Genomic DNA, 21,717 nt, shown 5'->3' with positions numbered 1-21,717 from the left:
ATGAATATTTCAATATCTTAACAAACATGCACACGTGTATATATCAATATTCATATCAACTGACCACCATGCTTGTCAAACCAATTTGATATGCATTTCAGAATATTCTATATGTGTCTCACATTTACCTATAGGCTACTGTACTACCGTCTTTAGCCGCACACATCCACATGCACACATCCATTATTTCCATGGGAAAAACGCATCATCTTGTGACAGGGGCATGGGGGATTGAACCCTGTCGATCATAACCGATAAGCACTCACAGGGAGACTACATCACCAAAGCATTAGCGTGCGGCCCTAAAGCGGGCAATAAAAGCCTAAACTTACCGCAGTCCTCGCACAACACGCTCTCCACATCCTTCTTTAGGTCCGTTCCGCTGGCGTCCAGCGGAGCAAACGATGCTTTGAATACTAACGGCTCTGCCGTTGGGTCCATGAAAAATATGTATCTGTGGTCCTTCTCCACGTTAGTGCACGGGGCCTCGGAACCAAAGTCTCCGACGGTCACGAACTGCTCCCGCTCGAGCCCGCCGCTGTTCACGGGCCACACGTCCAGCACTTTGACATTCACACTGTACGGCTCCCGGGAGACGTTTTCCGGTGACGAGCGCACCTCGCCCTCGATGACCACGGCGGATCGGTACGCCTGGTCCTGGAGGGAATTGAGACTCGGGGCGTAACAGGCGAAGGAGACCCCGATGACCAGCATGGAGAAATGCACCGGATCAAGCCTCATGCCGTCGGCCGTGGCTCCGCGGTCGATGGGCGCGTTGCTGCAGTGCTGGGGCGGCTGAGGGGCGCGGATGACGGAGCGGGGTTGAAGTGGGAGACTGCGAATAGGCTCCGATAGCAGGGCAGAGCGGCAGACCTTGCGTAAGTGTCCATGCCATCTGTGTCTGCCGCTTTCCCCATACGGTTTCAGATGGGGACACACCAGCCTAAGAACCGGAAACGGCCCGGTTCTGCATGGTTAAAATTGTGGTTGCTGCATTCTCCTTCAACCCTTTTTTTCCTGAAACGCAAAACAAGACTCGTAAATTACCCTCTACTCGAATCCAGAGGTTCTGCATAAAGACTCTATAGTCTATCCTCTCTCTCCAACAAATGTCATCGCATGGGTGGGCGCATTGCCTTTCTATAGCCTAAGGAAAATGGTTTTTAGATTCCGCGCACAGAAAAGCATTAATACGCACACATCACACAAGGTCGGTCTTTGATCCACCTTCAGAGATGTAACTCAGATTTCTTTTCGGAAACGCAGACGACAGAGATAGCGGTTATCCGGTTATCCCGGTTAGGCGATGCAACAGCGCGCTCCCTCTAGCCGCGTCCCCTGCACCCCTCAAACGCGAGCGGCTTACGTGAGCAAACATCACCTGCCCGGCCACTGGCGTCGGCTGCCACTTCCTGCGCAAACACACTAATGACCGGAGCCGCGCGTCCAATACCCACCAGACCACTGACCAAACCGCCGGGAGCCAGAACAGCATGTGGCTTATATACGGTCACGGTTTGGTTTAAGAAAGGTTTCGGTCAGCCAAACGCACACACCAGAGTGCGTACTGAATCACAAGGATATTCACACGAAATGAAGTAGGAAGAGAGACTGTAGGCTACACTGCGGTTAGTGTGATGACTAACGCTGCGAAAATCTCTCAAAGGATTCATAGCAACCTGTGAGTTTGGGACCTTAATGAATGTCCTGAAACACAGCGCTGAACTTAGAGTTAACGAACGAAAACGTTGCCAAAGTTATGCCTAACCTTATACAAAGCCAGCGGGGATATTTACGAAGGGTTGGAGATTTCTGCAACTAGATAATGTATAATGTGTGGGGCTTCAGCAAAGAACCAAATAACTCAGCGTGTGGCAACACATGAGAATATCGATTATCATCTTCGAAATAATGGGGGCACATGTGCCAAAATACTCCTTAGCTACAGGGTAGCCTATGGCTGCATTAATAAAACAAATCTTGACTGAATACCCCACCAATGACGAGAGCTTGCTACGATGGCCACAATTTCCTCTCCTCCCCCCAACAGTCCCCTCCCTCCCTCCTTCCCTTCTTCCCTCCATCAATCAGTTCATTCATACAAGATTCGCCCGCTCAGTGGCAACAATTCGCCGCCCTTGCTCAGAGGTCAGAGGACGTTCGCTGTCCATGGTGCTGAAACGTCGTCGGCAAGATGTCGATGTCATTTTACAGTGGGGAGGATCTATCCAACAATGGGTGCCTCATGGTGCCTATCTTTCACCTCTTCAAACTCATAATCCTCCTGTTCCCAGTGTTCAGTGTCTACACAAATACAGTACAAATTCAGACATCAGACAGGCCGATTCGTTGATGCTCTCCCCAAAACTCCTTCCACAACATAGGCTTCTTCATTCTTTCATTCTTTCATTCCTTCATTCATTCTTCCTCTATAAGGCCATTTTTCAATATGATACAGAGGTCAGTTTTTTTAACAGCCTCCCAGATTGTACTGTACTAGGATTTAACAATAACGGAGCAACTGTCTTAATATTCATCTTCGATTGTCATTCAGTTCCAATTTTCTTTTTATTGAGACTAATTCCTGTCACACAATCTACATTTTAGCCACATATAATTATAATTAATATATAAATTAATAATAATAATTAATCACTTTCTTGTATTAGTCTATGGAGGCTTCTCGACACAGGGTTTCCTAACACCCCCCCCCCCGCCGCACAATGCATTTATTTTTTGTTTTGTTTTGTCTTTCATTTGTTATCGTGTGTGTGCAAATCAATAAAATATAGAAATGTATCTTCAAAAATAATTTCACTTCTTGATATCTCATTTTAACCAAACAAAATGGGTTTGGCAAATAACCCTGTGTCTGATTCGAAAGTGATGTTAATGTGCATCGATATAGCCTATACATTTAGGTGTCATGTAACTTCATGTATATACGTATCTGTCTGGTGCTTGAGTAGGCTTCACTAAAGGGGTTTTATTCTTACAGTCATGTGAATAGTTGGATACAAAACATCAATGTCTGTATCCATAGCAGTGTTGTCTTGACAGTGAACAATGAACGTTGAAGTACAATATCATGGAATTGAGAGATATACATTTGTGATACAGACTTTCCTTCAGGGGAAACAGATTTGATTCAGTTGCAATATAAATCAGAATTCTGTGCAGCATTGCACAGCCAAAGCGCAATCTTGACTGTCTTGAACACACCCATCTGCAGAACTACAGTACGGCCTATTTTTTTTTTTTTTTTTTTGCCTTTCCCTATATACGTAGCTCTCGCGATAACGGCAGAGTGGTTGACGGGCAGTCGAGGTTGCAGCAGGCAGAGGGAGACGGTGGAAGGTAAGCAGGGAGGCAGCATCATGGCGGACAGAGACAGTGGCAGTGACCACGGAGGGCTGACCACAGGCCCCGGCTCCGGCTCGCTGCCTCCAGGCGCGATGGGGGCTGCGTCTCGACTACAGCATGACACCGAGGAACTCGCTTCCAAGCGAGTCGACATTCAGAACAAGCGCTTCTATCTAGATGTGAAGCAGAACGCGAAAGGCCGCTTCCTAAAGATAGCCGAGGTCGGAGCTGGGGGAAATAAGAGCCGCCTCACTCTCTCTATGTCAGTGGCAGTAGAGTTCCGCGACTATCTCGGGGATTTCATCGAACATTACGCCCAGCTGGGCCCGAGCAACCCAGACTTGGTGCAGGATGAGCCCCGGCGGGCGCTCAAGAGCGAATTTCTGGTGCGAGAGAATCGAAAGTATTACATGGATCTGAAAGAGAACCAGAGGGGGCGGTTCCTGAGGATCCGTCAGACCGTTAATCGGGGGCCCGGATTGGGAAGCGCACAAGGCCAGACCATCGCGCTCCCAGCGCAGGGACTTGTCGAGTTCCGCGACGCTTTGGCCAAACTCATCGATGATTACGGAGTGGACGAAGACCCTGCGGAACTACCCGAGGGCACCTCCTTGACTGTTGACAACAAGCGATTTTTCTTCGACGTGGGCTCCAATAAGTATGGAGTGTTCATGCGGGTCAGCGAGGTTAAACCGACGTACCGGAACTCCATCACGGTTCCGTGTAAAGTGTGGTCCAAATTCGGAAACACCTTCTGTAAATATGCGGATGAGATGAGGAAGATCCAGGAGCGGAGTAGAGAGAAACGGGCATCCGAACTGCTACCGGAGGGCCAACAACACGGCGACGAGGGGGAGGATGATTGACGGATTACCGGCTTGAGCAAAAATAAATAAATAAATAACAACAGACTTTATAATCAGACTTTTACTGTACAATAGAACGAGAGAATTCCAAGGGAATCACCCCACACACAACCTTCACAGACTGCCGTCTCGTCGCTCATTTACTGGATGTCATCCACTTACCAACCATTTTAACAGTAAGCCGCTGCTATCAATAACTGTTTGAACTGTAAGATATGAACTGTTTCCTACTTGATTTAAATGACAATGAACAGAGTGTTTATCTCTATCAAACTAGATTTTGCACACGTCAAAGCTATTTCGAAAAGGTTTTCAAAGTGCAAATACAAAATCTGAGGTAGGCCCATAGCCTACACGACACGGACGGTCTTCATGTAAAATCAACATTTGACATCAGCACAAAGAGAATATAAGAACATTACGAAACCAAAATCTGAAATCAGATGTAGTTTATTAATAAGGTACGCAGAGAAAAAAACCGAAAGCGCTTTCCATTCAAGTGTAGGCTATGTACTGTAGAACGCATTGCACAGGTTAAAACACCTGTCAATGCATATCTTTTTAAAAGGCATTTGAGGAATTAGTAGTGTTTAATTCGATCGAAAATGTAGTGATGAAAGCGTTTCTGTCATTCCATACATTATCGATAGTTATAATTGTGGAAAGATGACAACACGCCGTGTAGTCTTAATACTTTTTAATGCTTCAATAAACGAGATAAATTAATCTCTACTATTGAATATCAACCCTCTTACACCATGTCCATTCAAACTTGGACCGATGGTTAGATAAAAAAAAGTGCTAACTTAGATATACTAATTATGATTTTGTGAATCAGCTGTATTTAAGACCTTATAAGATGCCCACGTTTTCTGTGGGTGAGTTTTCTTTATCGGGGGTGGGGGGGCGGGCGGGCGGGGGGATGCAAAAGGAGATGTTCACCGGTGGGAGCGCGAGACGCGTAAAACCACGCAGCGCGTGGCTGCATGTTGAGCCGCGAGGCGCATCCTCTCTGACGTCAGAACAACCTGGTGCCTTATACACTCCACTCGTTTACGTGCTTCACATGGTCGACGACCTCGACCGCTGTATGTTTTAATTTGTGAGTGCTGTATGGCCAGGTGATTCGTTGTTGGACACCAACACCAAAAAAGCCAAATCCGAGAGGCCTCTCGAAGTTGGTCTCCCTCCCTCCCTCAACAGGTGAGTGGATGATGGTCTCTCTACAGCAGTAGCAGCACTTATGTGAGCATGGATAGTCATCTGAGATGTGGGAGGGGGTCCGCACACCTCATGCACCATGTAAAATAAGACAGGTTGGAAATGGACGTATAGTCAGTTGAGACAGATGCCCTATAAGAGCCCCGGCGTGACGTTTCCTGGATGTAGGCCAAAGGCCAAGGCAGTATCTTTCTATGGTGCTACAGTCCCTAATCCTGGGGCTTGCCCGTCTAATTTGTCACTTTGCATTCTTTGATTTCTCAAAAGTTACTCCACGCTTGTTGTCCGAGCAGCCTCCTTCACGGGTTGACGGCAAGGATATTTCATTATAGTAGTGTGCAATATTGTACGTGCCAATCGTGGCATTGTATGTGTATAGACGAAAAAATACAAATATATATATATATATATATATGTGATCGATAGCATGAGGTTGAATTCTGCATTATTACTGAAATGTGAAGTCTTTCTCTGCACTTGAGTGAAAAGATGTCAAAATTAGTGAGATGTCCTGTCACATTTCCAGTAGCCCACTGTGTTTCAGTGAGTGTAGAGGCTAGTTCTGGTGTTCTCTCTCCCCCAATGGAATCACCACAGTGACATACTTCCTCCCCCTCCTACCAATCAGATAGCTTATCTCTCCCTCTTTAAGTCAGTGTCTAAAGGCACAAGTCTCTCCCTCTGGAGGTTCGTACTGTATCATTCATTTGAGCCTATGTATTTCGAGTCACTTGCTAGCTAGGCCAATTATTCCAAGTCAGAAGGAAGAGGCTAATTCTACTTTCTGTTTCCTGTGACACAATGACAGAGGAGTTTGTTCGGAAGATGAAGCTCTGTACACTCTGCCCGGGGAAAGACTGGATGGTTCTGTCTCTCAGTACCTGTTCCTTCCCTTGGTCCAGTCCAGTCCAGTCCACGTCAACCTCAATCATAACATTGACATTGAGGGTTTATTTTAAGCGTTGGTTAACAATCAATCAGCTAGGTTAACTATCAGCCTTATTTAGAGAATCACAGGCTGGCTTAGATCAGTATCAGCTTAACGCACTACAAAGTAACAGATATAGCCCTACTGCCAGCCGGCTGGTTGGCACGTTGAAGCTAAAGACAATACTTACTTACAATCTATAGCTCTGCCAGTTCTGTGGATTGGGTGAACGTTAAGCTAAAGGCCCTCAAGAGTGTTAGCCAGAGGCCTCAAGAAGCCTGTTCCTTAAGTACTGTAGGGCCCTGCTAATATAGCCTACCACCAGGCTAGCATTTAGCATTTATGGCTCATGTTGATCTCCCTCTCCTGTTTTGGGGAGTAATATATTCCCTAACACTGCCTCAGTACAGTATTTCATAAGATCCTTTACACAAAGCAAAAATCCACAATTTAACTGCAACATTGTGCCCCACTAAGCACATCTGAGGTCAGAATTCAATCAAATCTGCATCTCTGTTGCGAAATGGCAATGCTGTTTCTACCCAGTGTGGGTTTGATTGAATTCAGGCCTTTTTAGATGGGAGACATGAAGACTGGAAATACAATACTATTTTTTCTCTCTCTCACGGCCAAATCCAAGAGAGCCCCATACAGTTCACATTTTACATTTGTATGCCTCGCTCTGTGAAACGCACACATTTCTTTAATGTAAAAAAAAAAAAAAAAAAAAGTGTTTTTCTTTTTTTTTTTAGTCACTTGACAAGGTCCTTCGGGGTCGGTTCTGGTTGGGAGTGGAGTGGTTCTGTGCGGTAGAACGCGGCCTGTTAAATACACACAGAGCTGGGTCAGAACTAGTGCCACCGCTCAGTGCGGATCACCTTGCCATGTTGTGTCCACATTGCACAGTAATCAATGGGACTCAAAATGGTGGCCAGTTGTTTCTGTCTCATAATCAAAAAAATCGGCAGTGGTTGAACTGTGAGGCATGGTTAGTTCAGTGTATGTGGGTGATGGTTTTTGAATTTCTAACCTATTAGAGGTGCTTCTTCTACTTGGTTCTGTCCTTTAACAGTGGGAATGTGTATTTTTGACTACCGTGAGCTGAACAGCTGCATGACCATGATAAACCCCCTACCAGTCCCTTGGGGGTGCTATCTCTCCCTCTCTAATTCCTCAACAGATTTACCTTCCATTCTACTAAGGTGTTAGAGACCCATTCATCTGTTTTGCAGTGAAACCAATCGGATTTCAATGTTCCATTGTTGCAACATTTTCACAGGCCCTTCAAGTTCAGATCATCAGTCCGTGGGCAAGGCCAACCACGATCTCTAGTGAGGCCTACTGCCGTAACTCATGACCATCACTATAGCTCAACACCTATGTTCTTTTTGCACCTATCAATACAGAGTCCTTCATGTACTGTATGCAGACATAGGCCACCGTTATCGACAGGGATGAGAGGCGAGACAGTGGGGATTGGATCTAGAGTCAAATGGGGAGGGGTCAATGCACAATGAACATATCCCATGTCACCGTATGGTCCAACCCTCGTTATCATCCCTATATGAGATATCTTGTATCTTTCAAAAATATTTTGTGTGAGTGTGTGTGTGTGTATGTATGTATGTATGTATATATGGTTTGTTATATATGATGCTCCTCCTTTCAGAAAAAATATAACATATAAACAGGAAAAACATTGCTGTTTTTTTCCTTTGTATTTTATACTTACAGAAAGCATTGAATAAAATGGATAAATACTTGCACTTTAGATATATTAAGAAAAAAAATCTGCATATTATTTTTGATAGGGATCTCACATTCAAAGAGTATACATTTACTTTCCAGGCTTTGTGACTATTGCTGGACAGATGTATCGAGTTCTTCTACTTATTGAAGTATATTTTGTCTGTGTTTCAGAAGGTTTACTAAAGTAAATTGCATGATAAAGTAGTGCTACACCAATATTGTTATTTTTTAGTTGGTAAAAATGTCTGAAAACTGTGATAACACCCCTCCTTTATCATATTTAACTCCTCCCACATTCTAGAGTATTTCTTACTGAATTATGGCCTTTCCTGACAATATGACGATGGTGCTTAATTTGGCTTTGAAAACTGTTCATCCTACATTTGACATCATCATAACTTGCATCTTACTGTACTTCATTACTTTCTGTTTTATGTACTTTCACTACCTTATTAAATTTCCGTTGATGGCAAAAAAAGAGAAAAGTGTGCTGTTTTGTACGTTGTTTTAATGTTGGAAAGCCTTGTCGTCTGAAAAATGACTAATTGCAATAAAAAAGTTGTTCCTCATGTTCTTGTATCTTCACAGCGTCTGGGGTGGCCGACTATTAAAAGCTCCACGGACATTTCACGGTGGACATTTACGGAATAACGCCAGCTCCTTGGACAGCGATAGAGACATCGCAGAGATTATCAATGCGCGCTACAAAAACGTCCGGCGCTGTCCAAGGTAGCCGATTGCATTTATTTCGTGCAATAAATTCATCGCCTTGGATAGCAGGCATCTCTCGTACGCGACCTTCCCGCATTATCAACCCCTTATAAATGTGGTCCGTTATCAAACCCTTATAAATTGGATGCTAGACGTGCCAAATGACCACGATGGACGTTTAGCATGGACATTTGGCAACGTTAGCTATCTAATCTACAGGTCTGCATTTCTCTCATCAAAACAATTAGATGAACTCCCACGGCTGGCTCATATTTACATATTTAGCTTTTCTAAGATGCTATTGTCCAGTATTGATCATTGAAAACACCACCACCAATGTCTGTATAAAAGCTGACTTTATGAAGCACGGACTAATAACCAGTAAATATGCCCTTTACACGGTATGTCATCCTGTCAAAACAGTATCAATTCAAAACAGAAACAAAACATCTCCAGGTTCGATTTTTGACAACAAAGTGCCTAATTTCTTTTGTTTAAATAAAGAAAAAAACAAGAACAAACTGAATGATTTCCTTTAGACAGGACCAAAGTAAAAATTCATCTCACAATCCTATATTACAACAGCACGTGCCTACCCTAAAACATTGGGATAACAATGGTTAAGCACTCAAACAGCCAGAGTGACAAGGGGAGTCGTCAAGAGTACGAAAGCCATTACTAATAATATATAAAATGGCAGTTCTGATTCCAAATTCCAGTTCTAGTCAATAGAAGGATCTCGGATCCTGTTGTATCACTGTGTGATTATAAAAACACAGCATCCCTGTGTCCATGTCCAAAAGATTCCGTACCACTTTCATGCTGAGAAAAGGAAGGGTCGCTATCCCCTCTCCAGTTGAATCAGGAATGGGGAGGATGAGTGAGGTCTTGCAGAGGACAGCAGTACCATTACCTGCCCCCCCCCCCTCCCCCCATCTTAAACAAACTGTCCAAGGGGGACCCATGTTATCTCCTCAAAAGAAGATCAATTTCAACCGGCGACTCCTACACCATTTTACTGTCTTCTTCTCTTCAGTCCTGTACCGCTACTTTCACTACGTCTGGTGCTTACTGAGCTTTTGCAGTCCTGCTGCTTTAGTAATCTGATGATGATAACGGTAAGATGAGCCCAGGCCCAACACAGGGAGAGAGAGAGAGAAACGACATCTGTTACATCACCAAAGCATCCCCACTTCAACCTGACATCTTTTACCTTGTATCACACGTTACCTACCGATTCTCCACAGCCGCACTGTCCTGGTGAAAACCTTGTCCCCTTACAGACAGAAAGACGCGCACACACACACACTCGCAGAGACTTGAATCAAATCCAATGACCTGATATTTGTATCCCACCTCTTTGCTTTTGTGACACTTAAGTCCTTTCTTTCCATATTCAGTCCATATCTCTGTGAGTCATCTCAGAGAAACAGCAGTAAAGGTTTCATCCAGGGCTACAAGGGAACTGAGAGATTATAAAAACATGGCACAGTGCTTTCACTCAGTCTGATAGCATCACATCTGAAGCTCAGGTTTTCGAGTGGAAGAAAATCTACAATAAATAAATACATATCAATAAATAAGCTACACACAGCAAGGATAGTTGATCATTATAACAGTTCATAGTTCAGAGTGTTCTTTATCATAGGAGTCCCATAGATGTAGGCCTGTGGAGAGACACTGAGATAGCTGATGTCCCGTAAGGTCCAGAGTGATAGGCCTGTGAGTGGCTCAGTATAGGGTGAGAAAGGCCAAATGCTACTAGACTGCCTCCAACCCCCAAATCATCACCGCCTGACACTCTATCCCACTTCTTCATGAGGTCACTTCCACTTCCTCTGTGCAGCTCCGCCCCGTCTCCAGCTCCCTCCTCTTTCATTCTTTGTATTCGGCAGAGACGTAAGTGTTCTTAGCATTGCCATCAGTGAAAATATAAGAGAAAACAATACTAATAATACTTAACTGTAATAATTATTATTATAAATTTTACTGTGCAATGAAATAGGGATCAGGGGGGGGTCACAGGGTTGGATATGGGTGTCAGTTCTCAGGTGTGGGTGGGGGAGAGTTACGGGAGTAGGGGTGATGTTGGGGGGGTTGTGGGGTCTCCCCTCAGCTCCGCTGACCCGGGGCAGTGCGTCCGGCAGCGGCCCTCCCGTTGAGCCCATGCGCCAGGCTGATGGAGGGCGAGGACTGGGTCTTCCGGAGGTAACCGTCACGCCCGCCTCGCAGCTCCCCCATGCCGCCCATCACGCTGGCCTCGATCTTCTCCAGGTCGTCGGTCTCCGCCCTCGCTTTGGCCTGCAGGAGGCTGATGTACGTCTCGTACCGACTCTCCTGCCCAGTGAGAGAGAGGGAATAGGAACTTAACAGGACTATAACATTTAACAAACGTGCCATAATAAACAGTGCTCTTCTATTTGGACAGAGGGAGGATACAAAACAGATATAATGTACACGATATGAGAATAACACAAAGAGAAAAGGGGAATATCGGACTTACCCCTAAACATACAGGGCCGGACACAGATTAAGCTTAATACTAGACTAAAATGCATCCTCAATGGAGATATTCAATAGAAAATATAATTTAGTCCAGAACTAGGCTTAATCTGTGTCTGGGAAACCGGCTCACAGAGTAGGTGAAAAAGAGAGTTACTGCGAGAGAGAAAGTTTCCTCTCGAAGATAAAGACAGACACATGCCAGTGGTCCAAAAGCCCAACTTCTCCGTCCTATCTGCTGTGTGTCTCCTACCTCATATGTGAGGTAGTGCTCTTTGAGGCGGTACTCTTCCCACTCTCGGCTCTTGGGAGAGGGCGAGGGCGGGCTCCTCTTGTGCTCCTCCACCTCCACACTCATTTGCTTCAGCTTGCTCTCGTGAGACTGCAGTTGCCCCTCCTGCACCAATCACAACAACAGTCAGCCACACACCCACCACAACGGCCAATGAAATGCATGCGAATGGACCACAGGTTTGCGGTGAGGACCCGTTGAACTTGGCAAACAGCAAGCAGCAATATGTGTGTGTCTGTATGTGTGATGTGAGTGTAATTATATGCACTGTGTGTGTGAACTGTATGTACTGAATATGCATTCACTGAGAACTTTATTAGGAACACTATACTAATACTGGGTAGGGCCTCTCAAAACAGCCTCAATTCTTTGTGGCATTGATTCCACAAGATGTTGGAAACATTCCTTTGAGATTGTGGTCCATGATGACATGATTGCATCACGCAATTCCTGCAGATTTTTCAGGTGCACTTTCAAGCTGTGAATCTCCCATTCTACCACGTCCCAAAGGTATTCTATTGGATTCAGATCCGGTGACTGGGAAGGCCACTGAAGAACACTGAAATCATTGTCATGTTCATGAAACCAGTTTGAGATGACTTTTGCTTTGTGACATGGTGCATTATCATGCTGGAAGTAGCCATTAGAAGATGAGTAAAATGTGGCCATGAAGGGGTGGACATGGTCAGCAACAATACTCAAATAGGCTGTGGCATTCTAGCGATGATTGGTATTAACGGGCCCAAAGTGTGCCAAGAAAACATTCCCCACACCATTACACCAGCTCCACCATGAGAAGGTGTACAAGTGTTCCTAATAAAGTGTTCAGTGAGTGTATGTGTGTATGTGTGTGTGTGTGTGTGTGTGTGTGTCTGTTGTGTCTGTGTACTGAATGTGTGTGTGTGTGTGTGTGTGTCTGTGTGGGTGCGGGTGTCTGTACCTGGTTTAGCCTGGTCGAGGAGGAGGGCAGCAGGGGTCTGCAGAACTTCTTCATGGAGCCGATGGCAGCAGGGAAGGCCGGGGCGGAGAAGAGAGCTGCTACAAGATTAATCCTGAATATCCACGAGAGCATCTCCTCCTCACTCCTACAGACAGAGAGACAGAGAGAGAGACAGAGACAGAAACAGAGACAGAGACAGAGAGAGAGATATGTGTATGTGTGGGAAGGTGTATCCCAATCTGATGCTTAATATCTGATCGCTACAACTGTCACCATAAAATAATACACTGTCCTGTTACTTCTTTCATAATCATTCTGTTATTATTATGAGTGTTTTGAGGTCAGTGCAGTAACAGAGAAACAGACAGACAGACAGACAGACAAACAGACAGATATCCAGGACAGAGGGACAGAGGGGTGGAGGACTTACGGCGCCTGCAGCAGAAACACTCTCCAGTCAGAGGTCTTGAGTTTGAGGACGTTGGCTCTCTTGCTGTAGTCCGTAGCGCGGGTGGCCATCGCATGGTGAATACGCACCGCGTTCTTCAGATCCACCTCCGACAGGTCCGCATCAGGCTTATACTCATCCTGGGGCAGAAATGTATACAAAATGTTCAATACAGTTGCGCTGATGTATGATGCTATAACTGACAGGCACAATCATATTTTGGTTGCTGTCCATACTGTATTCATCATTATACTCATCCAGCCAAAAGGGGGAGACACACACAGCGATCCGAGAGAGAGAGAGAGAGAGTGTGTGTTTCCAGTGGGGGGCTAGAGGCGCACACACACACAAACACACACACACACACACACACACAAACACACAAGCGGCGTAGAGCTGCTACCACTGCTGCATCCGCCTGTCACTGCAGTGGTAGAACTCTGTTTCTATGGCAACGGAGGGGTATTTGGTACCTTCTGTAGATAAAGGATCATCCCCTTTAGAACCGCATAGAACTTCTTCCAGCCTCGACGTCCTCGTGGGGCTAGGGGGATAGAGAGAGAGAGAAACAACTTTATTTATGAGCTTGTTTACATTTCAATAACTGAGTTAAGGACTCCTGCATTAGAAAGTCTCCCAGAAGAGAAACTGATCCATGAGTGTGTATGTGCGTGTGTGTGCGCGTGTGTGTGCATGAACTCACTGCGTTTGCCGTCCATATCTGCGTGGCTCTTGCGTGACAGGACGCCATGTTTGTAGGTGACAGCGTTGAGCAGTATGGGGATGGCGATGAAAGGGTTATTGCCGTCCGTTACCCTGGCAACACGCTTCCCCCCGCCCTCACACTGCTCCTCCACCAGCTCAGACAGACTCTTCCTCAACTCCTCCTCCTCCCTGCAAAAACAGACACAAGCGCAAACCCACACACACACACACACACAGACACACACACACACACACACACACACACACACACGCACACACACGCACACAGATATCAGCACATATACACACATAATTGTAAGAGATCAGCTTTTTGAGAGAAAATAAGGTAACAGATACTCACATCGCCCATTCCAGCTTCTCGTTCTTTATAGAATTATACAGCACCTAAACAGGAAGTGGAAAAAAAGACAAACATGACTATTTTGGTTCAGATGCACCTGGAGCAGGCTAATGACAGGTTTGGAACCAGACCAAAGATTGCATAAGCAGGAGGAGGAGCCGACGTACAGTATGGTCATAAATATCCTCTTAGCATTGATTACACTACTGTACCTTTAATACGTCTTTAGGGAAGTCTTTGCCATCATTAAGGCCGTCCAGATTACTGATGAACTGTTGGCACGACATCTTCTTCCCAATATTCTGAAGAGAAGCACACAGGCACACAGAAAGGTGCACAATGTAAATGCCTGTTCGACATTTGAAATACACATACACATTCACAACTTATTCAGGTGCACTAACTTATCTGGGCCAGATAGTGTTTTCTTCAACATGCACTGTGGATGACGAGATCTGCAAAAGGTTGTTAATTATGTAAATCTTGTAAAATATTAATCTAAAATGTGTCCAACTCGAGTACATGATAAAAAGACAATTTAGTAGAAAAAAAACGTCTAAATACAAAAAAAAAAAAAGACTAAATATATATTGGGAAATTTAGCGATTAAGATTTGTTATGATATATTAGGCATTGTTGAGCACTGTTGGCATATAGACACAATACATGCACACATATTTTTTTATCAGACCAGTGGCAGGCCTTGTGTTTTAAAAAATAAATTATAATTTTGTTTTCCGAGTACTCAAAAGATTTTATGTGAGTACTCAGGAGAGAGTAACAAGAACAACAATTTAAAATTCCCATCCCTAGTCTAGAGAGACACTTCCTATCAAGACTGACTGTAATGCACCAAAAGTATGAATCTCACCACTGGGTGGCAGTGTTATGCAAGTATAACCCTAGTGACCTTCTCTTTGCAATATCTGGACCATACAGTCCTCAATCCTAAAATCCACTCTGCAGAGTAATGCTGTGGGCAAAGATGTACATGGCATGTGGGACACAGTTGGGGGTTAGCATTAGTGCTGCAAGGCTAGAATTACTTACCACCTGCGGAGGAGGACAGCCAGAGGTCAGATACAGCCCACAGATCCACAGAGGGTTAGAAAGGAGAGAGGGAGAGAGGAGAATGGAGGGAAAGAGTGGGGATAAAAGGAATGAGAGGAGTAATGAGTGAAAGAGAGAGAGGGAAAGAGAGGTTGAATTAGAGAGAGATAAAGAGGGGGATGTAGACAATGAGATGAGAAATTAAGGAGAGAGAGAGGGATAGAGGAAATAGGAGGGGAAATGATGGAGGGAGAAAGAAGCAGTGTTAGAAGCAGCATCGGACCTGTGCAAGTTGTTCAGTTCGAGCAGACAGAGTTAATAAACCCATAAACATAATAGCACATTGTGAGGTCACTGTTTAATGGTTAGTATACCAATGTTCTGGTTTGAGCCAGAGATAGAGAGAAAGAGGAGACAGAAAGAGGGCAGAAAGTAGGCCAGAGAGAGGCAGAGAGAGGCCGAGATGGAGACTGAGACAAGGTGAGCGGAGCCGGAGGGTGAGAGGTGCACATCACACTGGAGCCATTTCACTTTTGAGACAACCGAGCAAAAACAACAATGTGGTTTTTACAGACGGTTCTTAAAAACAGCACCACATTGGTGTGTGTCAAACAGCACAACATTTTGACTCGAGATCTATATCGTTCATTCTATACTGTACATCAGGGGAGGCTGGCGGAGGTAGATATTGGAGGAAGGGCTCATTGTAATGCATGGAATGGAATGAGGAATGGTATCAAATTGTGTATTTGATACTATTCCTCATTCTGTTCCATGCTTTGATACCATTTCTCATTTCATTCCATGCATATTTCAATGAGCCCATCCTCAGATTTCTGCCTCCACTGCTATACATTGATTTCAAACCACAGTATCACCACTGTATGAGTCGATATGTGTCCTTTTTAGTACATACGTGTCCGTGTAGATCTGTGTTGAGCAGCATCAGGGCACAGGTTAACGTATGGGCTCCGTCTGTTGAAACAACAACACAGGTTTGTGAAGGTCAGACTTAAATGTCATGGATGTCTTTAGTACAGCAAATGGACACAAAGTTCAAGGGACAAAATGTCCTTCATATTGAAAAGTCTACGACAATATACAATTACGTATACTGTTTATGATAACACTAACGTTTTTATGTTGTACATCACCAAAATATTCCATATTAATTATAATCAACATCATCATCATCACCACCACTTAATCATAGTGATCATCACCATCATCTTCATCATCAGGGTCACGATCAGATCGGTCCTTGCCGTCGGAGTGGAGAGCCTGGGGGTTGCAGTGGCAGAACCTCTTAGAGAAGTGCACTAGTATCCTCTCCCTCTCCTGGGTCTCCCCCATCAGAGGAAACGCTTTCAGGAAGTTCCTGCCACAAACATATCGTAAGGTCAAACTGAGGTCAAAAGACCAGGATGTCAAACATAGGATGTCATACAATGTACTGCATCAAGACCAGGATGTCATACAATGCACTGCATCCCAACTCTAAACCATCTCCCCTGAAGAGTGTACTTGAGCACCAGCCCCACATGGATTTAAAAGCATAATGATTGGTGTAAGCATGGGCTCTTTACACCAATACCAAGGGATGGTACTCAGGCTGAAATGTGGAGTGTCTAAAGCTAACCACCCAGTGTTATGCTGCACAACTGTACTATGTAGCATAGCAGAGAGATTATCATTAGGCTAATGCTAACGCTATGTGAGCAGTGCTAGCGGAGTAGAGAAGGGCGACAGAGCTTACCTCAGGGCTCGGTCCAATGAGAGGCCGGAGAAGTCAAAGAAACTTAGGTACTCTGACGCCACCAGCTGGCTGAAATCATTACTGCAGGACAAAGGAAGGAGGAGAGAAAGAGAGATAGACAGAGAAGGAGAGAGAGTTTGAGACACTACATATTCATAACAATATAAAGCCCGACAAATATGTCTTTTTTATTTTATTTAACCAGGAAAAGCCCATTGAGACACAAAGTCCCTTTTGCAAGGGAGACCTGGCCAAGAAAGCAGCAGTGTGTGTGTGTGTGTGTGTGTGTGTGTGTGTAGACTCACTTCTTGCCCAAGTGGCGGGCCACGTCGCAGCGTTTGAACCCCTCCTGGTAGAACAGCCGCTTGGCCAAGCGCTTGGCCGCATCACAGTCGGCACGGCAACCGTTGGCGAGGGTGTCGGTGCTCCCGCGCTCCAGCTGCTCCAGGCTACCCAGCTCTGACTCTGAGTCCGACAACACCTCTGTGAGGTTGGCATCGCTGAGGACCACACACACACACACACACACACACACACACACACACACACACACACACACACACACACACACACACACACACACACACACACACACACACACACGAATGACCATGGACCTACATGGACCACGCACAGTTGGGTACATGAACAGGAAAGATAAGGCACCATCTATGTTGCCAATCTCTCCTATTTGTTTAGGACTGAGGTTTTCAGAATTCCCCTTATACAAACTGTATGGTAGGATCAACACAGCAGTTGAAAATGGACTTAGGTCAAACAGTGAAAACAATATATTACAATGTCAGTGATACAAGAAAACCCAACAATAACTTACTTAAATTACTTAAGAGGATAAAGGAACAGTTCATACATGAGAATAATATCTGACAGGATAAATACAAGATTCCAGGAATGTGTGATTTTCTAATCCAAGATAAGAGGGTCATCATATTAAATATGAGTGTTGGGTTTCATATAATGTACATTGAATAATCAAAAGCCCTCTCAAGACATAAAAAAGCTAGCATGTCCGTAACAGAACTCCAATACATCTGTCCCTCACCAAGACACATACACATCAAATTAACTTACATCATACTACTACATACAATACTAATCAAAGCAACAACACAAAAATCACACCATGTGCACTTACTAGTCAACATAGCCTTCATTTAATGTGTGACATTGTCAACATTCTCTATAGATAATTCAGATTTTTGCATGATCCAATTAGTGCAATTGCATTACCCCTAAATTCAATACACCGTGTTAATGTGTCGGTTGCCGTGGATACAGCGGAACCTGGTGTCCTAGGAAAGAGACGGCGCAATTACTGCCCCTCCCAGTTTGATGTCTCCTACAAATCAGAATTACCCACAATTCCCTCTTCAGACAACGCCATGAGCCCATGCCCCTCTTCCATTTACAAGAGGAACTACCTCCGCTCACACATGCAAACACGCATGCACACACCCACACAATATCTTACAGTGCAATTCCTGGCCCTCTAACTACATTGCAAAGCAATGCTTTTGTCCAGTCAATTCGAATCACATCTTTATTCATCAAACACAGCTGATCTCCTGAATTATTCAAAGCTCATATCAGAAATGGGGATGTTGTGATGCCGGGGTTCCTAATGATTCCTCTCCAACAACACACACTCACAGGCCTCACTTACACACACACACACACACACACTCTATTCAGCATTCTGCTATTTGACCTTGTTGTGAGGCAACCTCCATGAACCTCCATGTGCCAGTGTAACTCTGCTATGCATCTATGATGTCTTGACTAGATATGTCCCAAGGCCCTATGTAGTCATTCAATGTTTAATAGGGGAATTGTGTGTGTGTGTGTGTGTGTGTGTGTGTGTGTGTGTGTGTGTGTAACCAGGAAATGACACAGTGTATGGTAAGAGCATGAGACTGCATGTCTGTGACTCACATGGTAATCTCCTTCCCAGTCGTGTGCCTACTTCACCCACGCCCACAAGGGTGTGTCAGCTGGGTAATAAGGCAATAGGTGTGTATGTGTGTGTGTGTGTCTAAAGTCCCATATCTTCCATTGAGAGTTGAGGTGTATGTGTTTCATAACTGCTGATGCTTGTTAATGCAATCACTGGCATCCTCTGTATGTTGCCTTGAATCAAAATAAATATTTACCATAATCATAACAATCATTCAGAGTCTACTAATGTTCTCTTCCTCTATGAATTCATGCCACTATGGCTGCTAGTGCAACATACTGTAACATAGACTGTTTACCCTGATGTAAACATGGGAACAGCAGACGTTTAAACAATGACTCAAGAAACTGTTAAGATTATAGGGGTAGGCCTATGTTGTAAAAATGTCACATGACGACAATGAGCAACATGGGGCAGGGTAAACAGAGATGGCTCAAATACAGTGCTGCTTGAAAGTATGTGAACTCCTTGTGCAATTATACTTTTTTTTAGTTTTTACCATGAAATCTTTATTTAATCAGAACCAGTCTTTTTTATCTGACATAACAGGTTTATATTTACCAATTCCATATGTTGGTTTTGAGGAAATCATGCGTGTAGTACAAAAAATAAATTATAGAGAAATGAGTGCAGGTGCAAAAATAAGTGAACGCCAAGTTGCATTGGTTAAATCAAGTAGGTAAGTAGAATCAGGTGGGTAAATAATTAGGTACCAAATGAACCAATCAAAGGAGAGATCTTTAGGAAAGAGTTTGGGCTCTGATAAATAGAGATAAGAAACCTGGTCAGTTCTGTGTTAAGGTGAATGCAAAACACACCATGCCGAGAGGAAAGGAGATCTCAGAGGACATCAGTCTGTGGAGGGCTAAACAAATCATCTCAACAAGATTTGAGCTCCATCGTGAGGCAAATAATTTACAAATGGAGAGCATTTAACATGACAGCAACTAGACAGATGAGTCCAAGATTGACCTTTTTGGTCCCAATCAAAACCACTAAGTTTGGTGAAAACCCAACACTGCCTACCACCAAAAGAACCTTATCCCAACAGTCAAGCATGGTAATGGGAATGTCAAGATCTGGGGCTGCTTTTCCTCCTCTGGACCTGGACGACTCCACATCATTAAGGGAACCATGAATTCTGAGGTATACCAGGAGATTCTTGAACAAAACGTCAAGCCATCAGTCAAAGAGCTAAAGCTGGGCTGAAAATGGGTCTTCCATAAAAGACAACGACCCAAAGCATTCAAGCAAATCTACCAAAGAATGGCTCAGGAGAAAGAAGATTTGTGTTTCTGATTAGCCAAATCAAAGTTCTGACCTAAATCCAATCGAGATGCTGTGGCAGGACCTGAAGCAGTTCATGCCAGACACCCGTCAAACGTCACTCAGTTGGCTGAGTTCTGTAAGGAGGAGTGGGCAAAAATCCTCAAAACAGATGTCAGAGACTGATTAGTGGCAGAACCAGACATTTACTCCAAGTCATCGCTGCTAATGGAGGTGAAACAAGCTATTGACTGAAAAGGTGCACATTTTTGCACACATGAAATCTGAGTTTTTGTTAAATAAACCACTTTCGTTAAATAAACAATGAAAATATCATTTTTGTTGTTTGTCCTTTATTTGGAATGTCTTTATTACGAATTGGGGTTTAGATAAAGCTTTTATAAGTTCATTTTAATATTACAAAAAAAAAATTAATGACCATCCATGTAGGGTTCACAAACTTTCAAGCAGCACTGTCTATTGATTCATGTTGCAAAACAGAAAAGTGTTCAAAGTGCAAACCCTCTCTCAGAATGTATATGAAAATAGTTAGGCTCAACCTACTGATGATATGACTTTCTGTATATTGGTTGACGTATTGTTTTTCATGATTAAAACGATAATTTCACTGGATAGTCAAAGGCTAAATCCATGTTTTACCGCGCGTCAAACGATTTTTACGGAGGACCGCACAATACGGTTATAGCAAACAAGCACACGCTCCCGCCCGTTCAGAATGACACAAGAAACTTTGAAACAACTTAACTGAGCGTAACCAAAGACTTACAGGAGTTCGAGAAGAAAGTCGAAATGCACATCATATTCGTCTTTCCACATTGTCGCTCCTACATTCGAGGATTGGAATCAGTGTCAAGGAGCGCGCGACATCATCCAGTTGGTAAAATCCAGCATTTGCTCTCTTGAAGTATTTACCCAAAGAGGCTTAAGCAATCAGATTTCGTCAGTCTTTTTCCGCTGAGACGGGACCTGCATGTTTATTCCTCGGCCTTGGGACATATAATTATCCAACTATCGGGCTACTGCCGTATGCCTTTACCCATAAAGTGAATGGGATTTGATGGTTTCTTCCCTTGAAGGTTCTTGGAGGTCTCACTCAAAAGGATATGAGGGGCGGAGCGACCGACCACAGAATCTACCGAATTATGTTCCTGGATCCCGCTATAACATTACATACTCCCTTTGGTACCACGCACGTCTGTGGCTACTAACTACACTCATGCCTTCCCTACTCTTTGCTGAATGTAAATGCATTTTTGCTTTAGGCCTTGCCCTGGAAACTACACATAAGTCTTCACAGTGTAGGCCAAATTAGATGCAAATAAAAAAAGAATTGTCCATTTATTTGGTCCTGTTGTTGTGTATTGTGTTGCCATCCATCTCTGACTCACCCACTGAAAGCAGAAGGAGAGGTGGTATGTTAACAGTGTGATGGATAAAGATAACTGACTGACCCAGACATGCACGCACACGCACACACACACACACAGTGGCAGATTTGCATCGCCAACTCTGACACATCGCTACATGCTCCTTCAGTTTTAAATCCCTACTTCCCTCTTATAA

The 21,717-nt window shown here is 44.2% G+C and overlaps 3 protein-coding genes across 3 annotated transcripts in view; 1 reads left to right on the top strand and 2 right to left on the bottom strand.

Annotated features, from left to right (window-relative positions):
* The window catches only part of nrg2b (neuregulin 2b), a gene marked incomplete at both ends in the record, with an annotated part of 20,905 nt that extends 20,164 nt beyond the window's left edge, over positions 1 to 741 (bottom strand). Inside the window, one exon of the mRNA XM_083685945.1 lies at positions 333 to 741. Coding sequence (XP_083542071.1) covers positions 333 to 741 — 409 coding nt within the window. The remainder of the gene's footprint in view (positions 1 to 332) is intronic.
* A 2,606-nt stretch (positions 742 to 3,347) lies between these two features.
* purab (purine-rich element binding protein Ab) lies at positions 3,348 to 5,088 on the top strand. Its single transcript, XM_083685970.1, has one exon. It carries the CDS (start codon positions 3,378 to 3,380, stop codon positions 4,227 to 4,229), a length of 852 nt encoding a protein of 283 aa, XP_083542096.1. The 5' UTR covers positions 3,348 to 3,377; the 3' UTR covers positions 4,230 to 5,088.
* Positions 5,089 to 8,734: 3,646 nt separating this feature from the next.
* On the bottom strand, positions 8,735 to 21,172 carry psd2 (pleckstrin and Sec7 domain containing 2). The gene is made up of 13 exons (XM_083686794.1): positions 20,921 to 21,172; positions 17,198 to 17,392; positions 16,893 to 16,973; positions 16,360 to 16,514; positions 16,053 to 16,111; positions 14,299 to 14,388; positions 14,087 to 14,130; positions 13,724 to 13,914; positions 13,494 to 13,564; positions 13,003 to 13,160; positions 12,573 to 12,717; positions 11,594 to 11,737; positions 8,735 to 11,175 (listed from the first exon to the last, which is right to left on the bottom strand). The coding sequence occupies exons 1-13, from the start codon at positions 20,968 to 20,970 to the stop codon at positions 10,951 to 10,953; spliced, it is 1,608 nt and encodes a 535-aa protein (XP_083542920.1). The 5' UTR covers positions 20,971 to 21,172; the 3' UTR covers positions 8,735 to 10,950.
* Positions 21,173 to 21,717: the final 545 nt, after the last annotated feature.

This window comes from Argentina silus (genome assembly GCF_951799395.1).
Source record: "Argentina silus genome assembly, chromosome: 15".
In the NCBI taxonomy this organism is placed as follows: domain Eukaryota; kingdom Metazoa; phylum Chordata; class Actinopteri; order Argentiniformes; family Argentinidae; genus Argentina; species Argentina silus.
The sequence above is the reverse complement of the archived record's forward strand: the minus strand, read 5'-3'. Positions and strand labels throughout refer to the sequence as shown.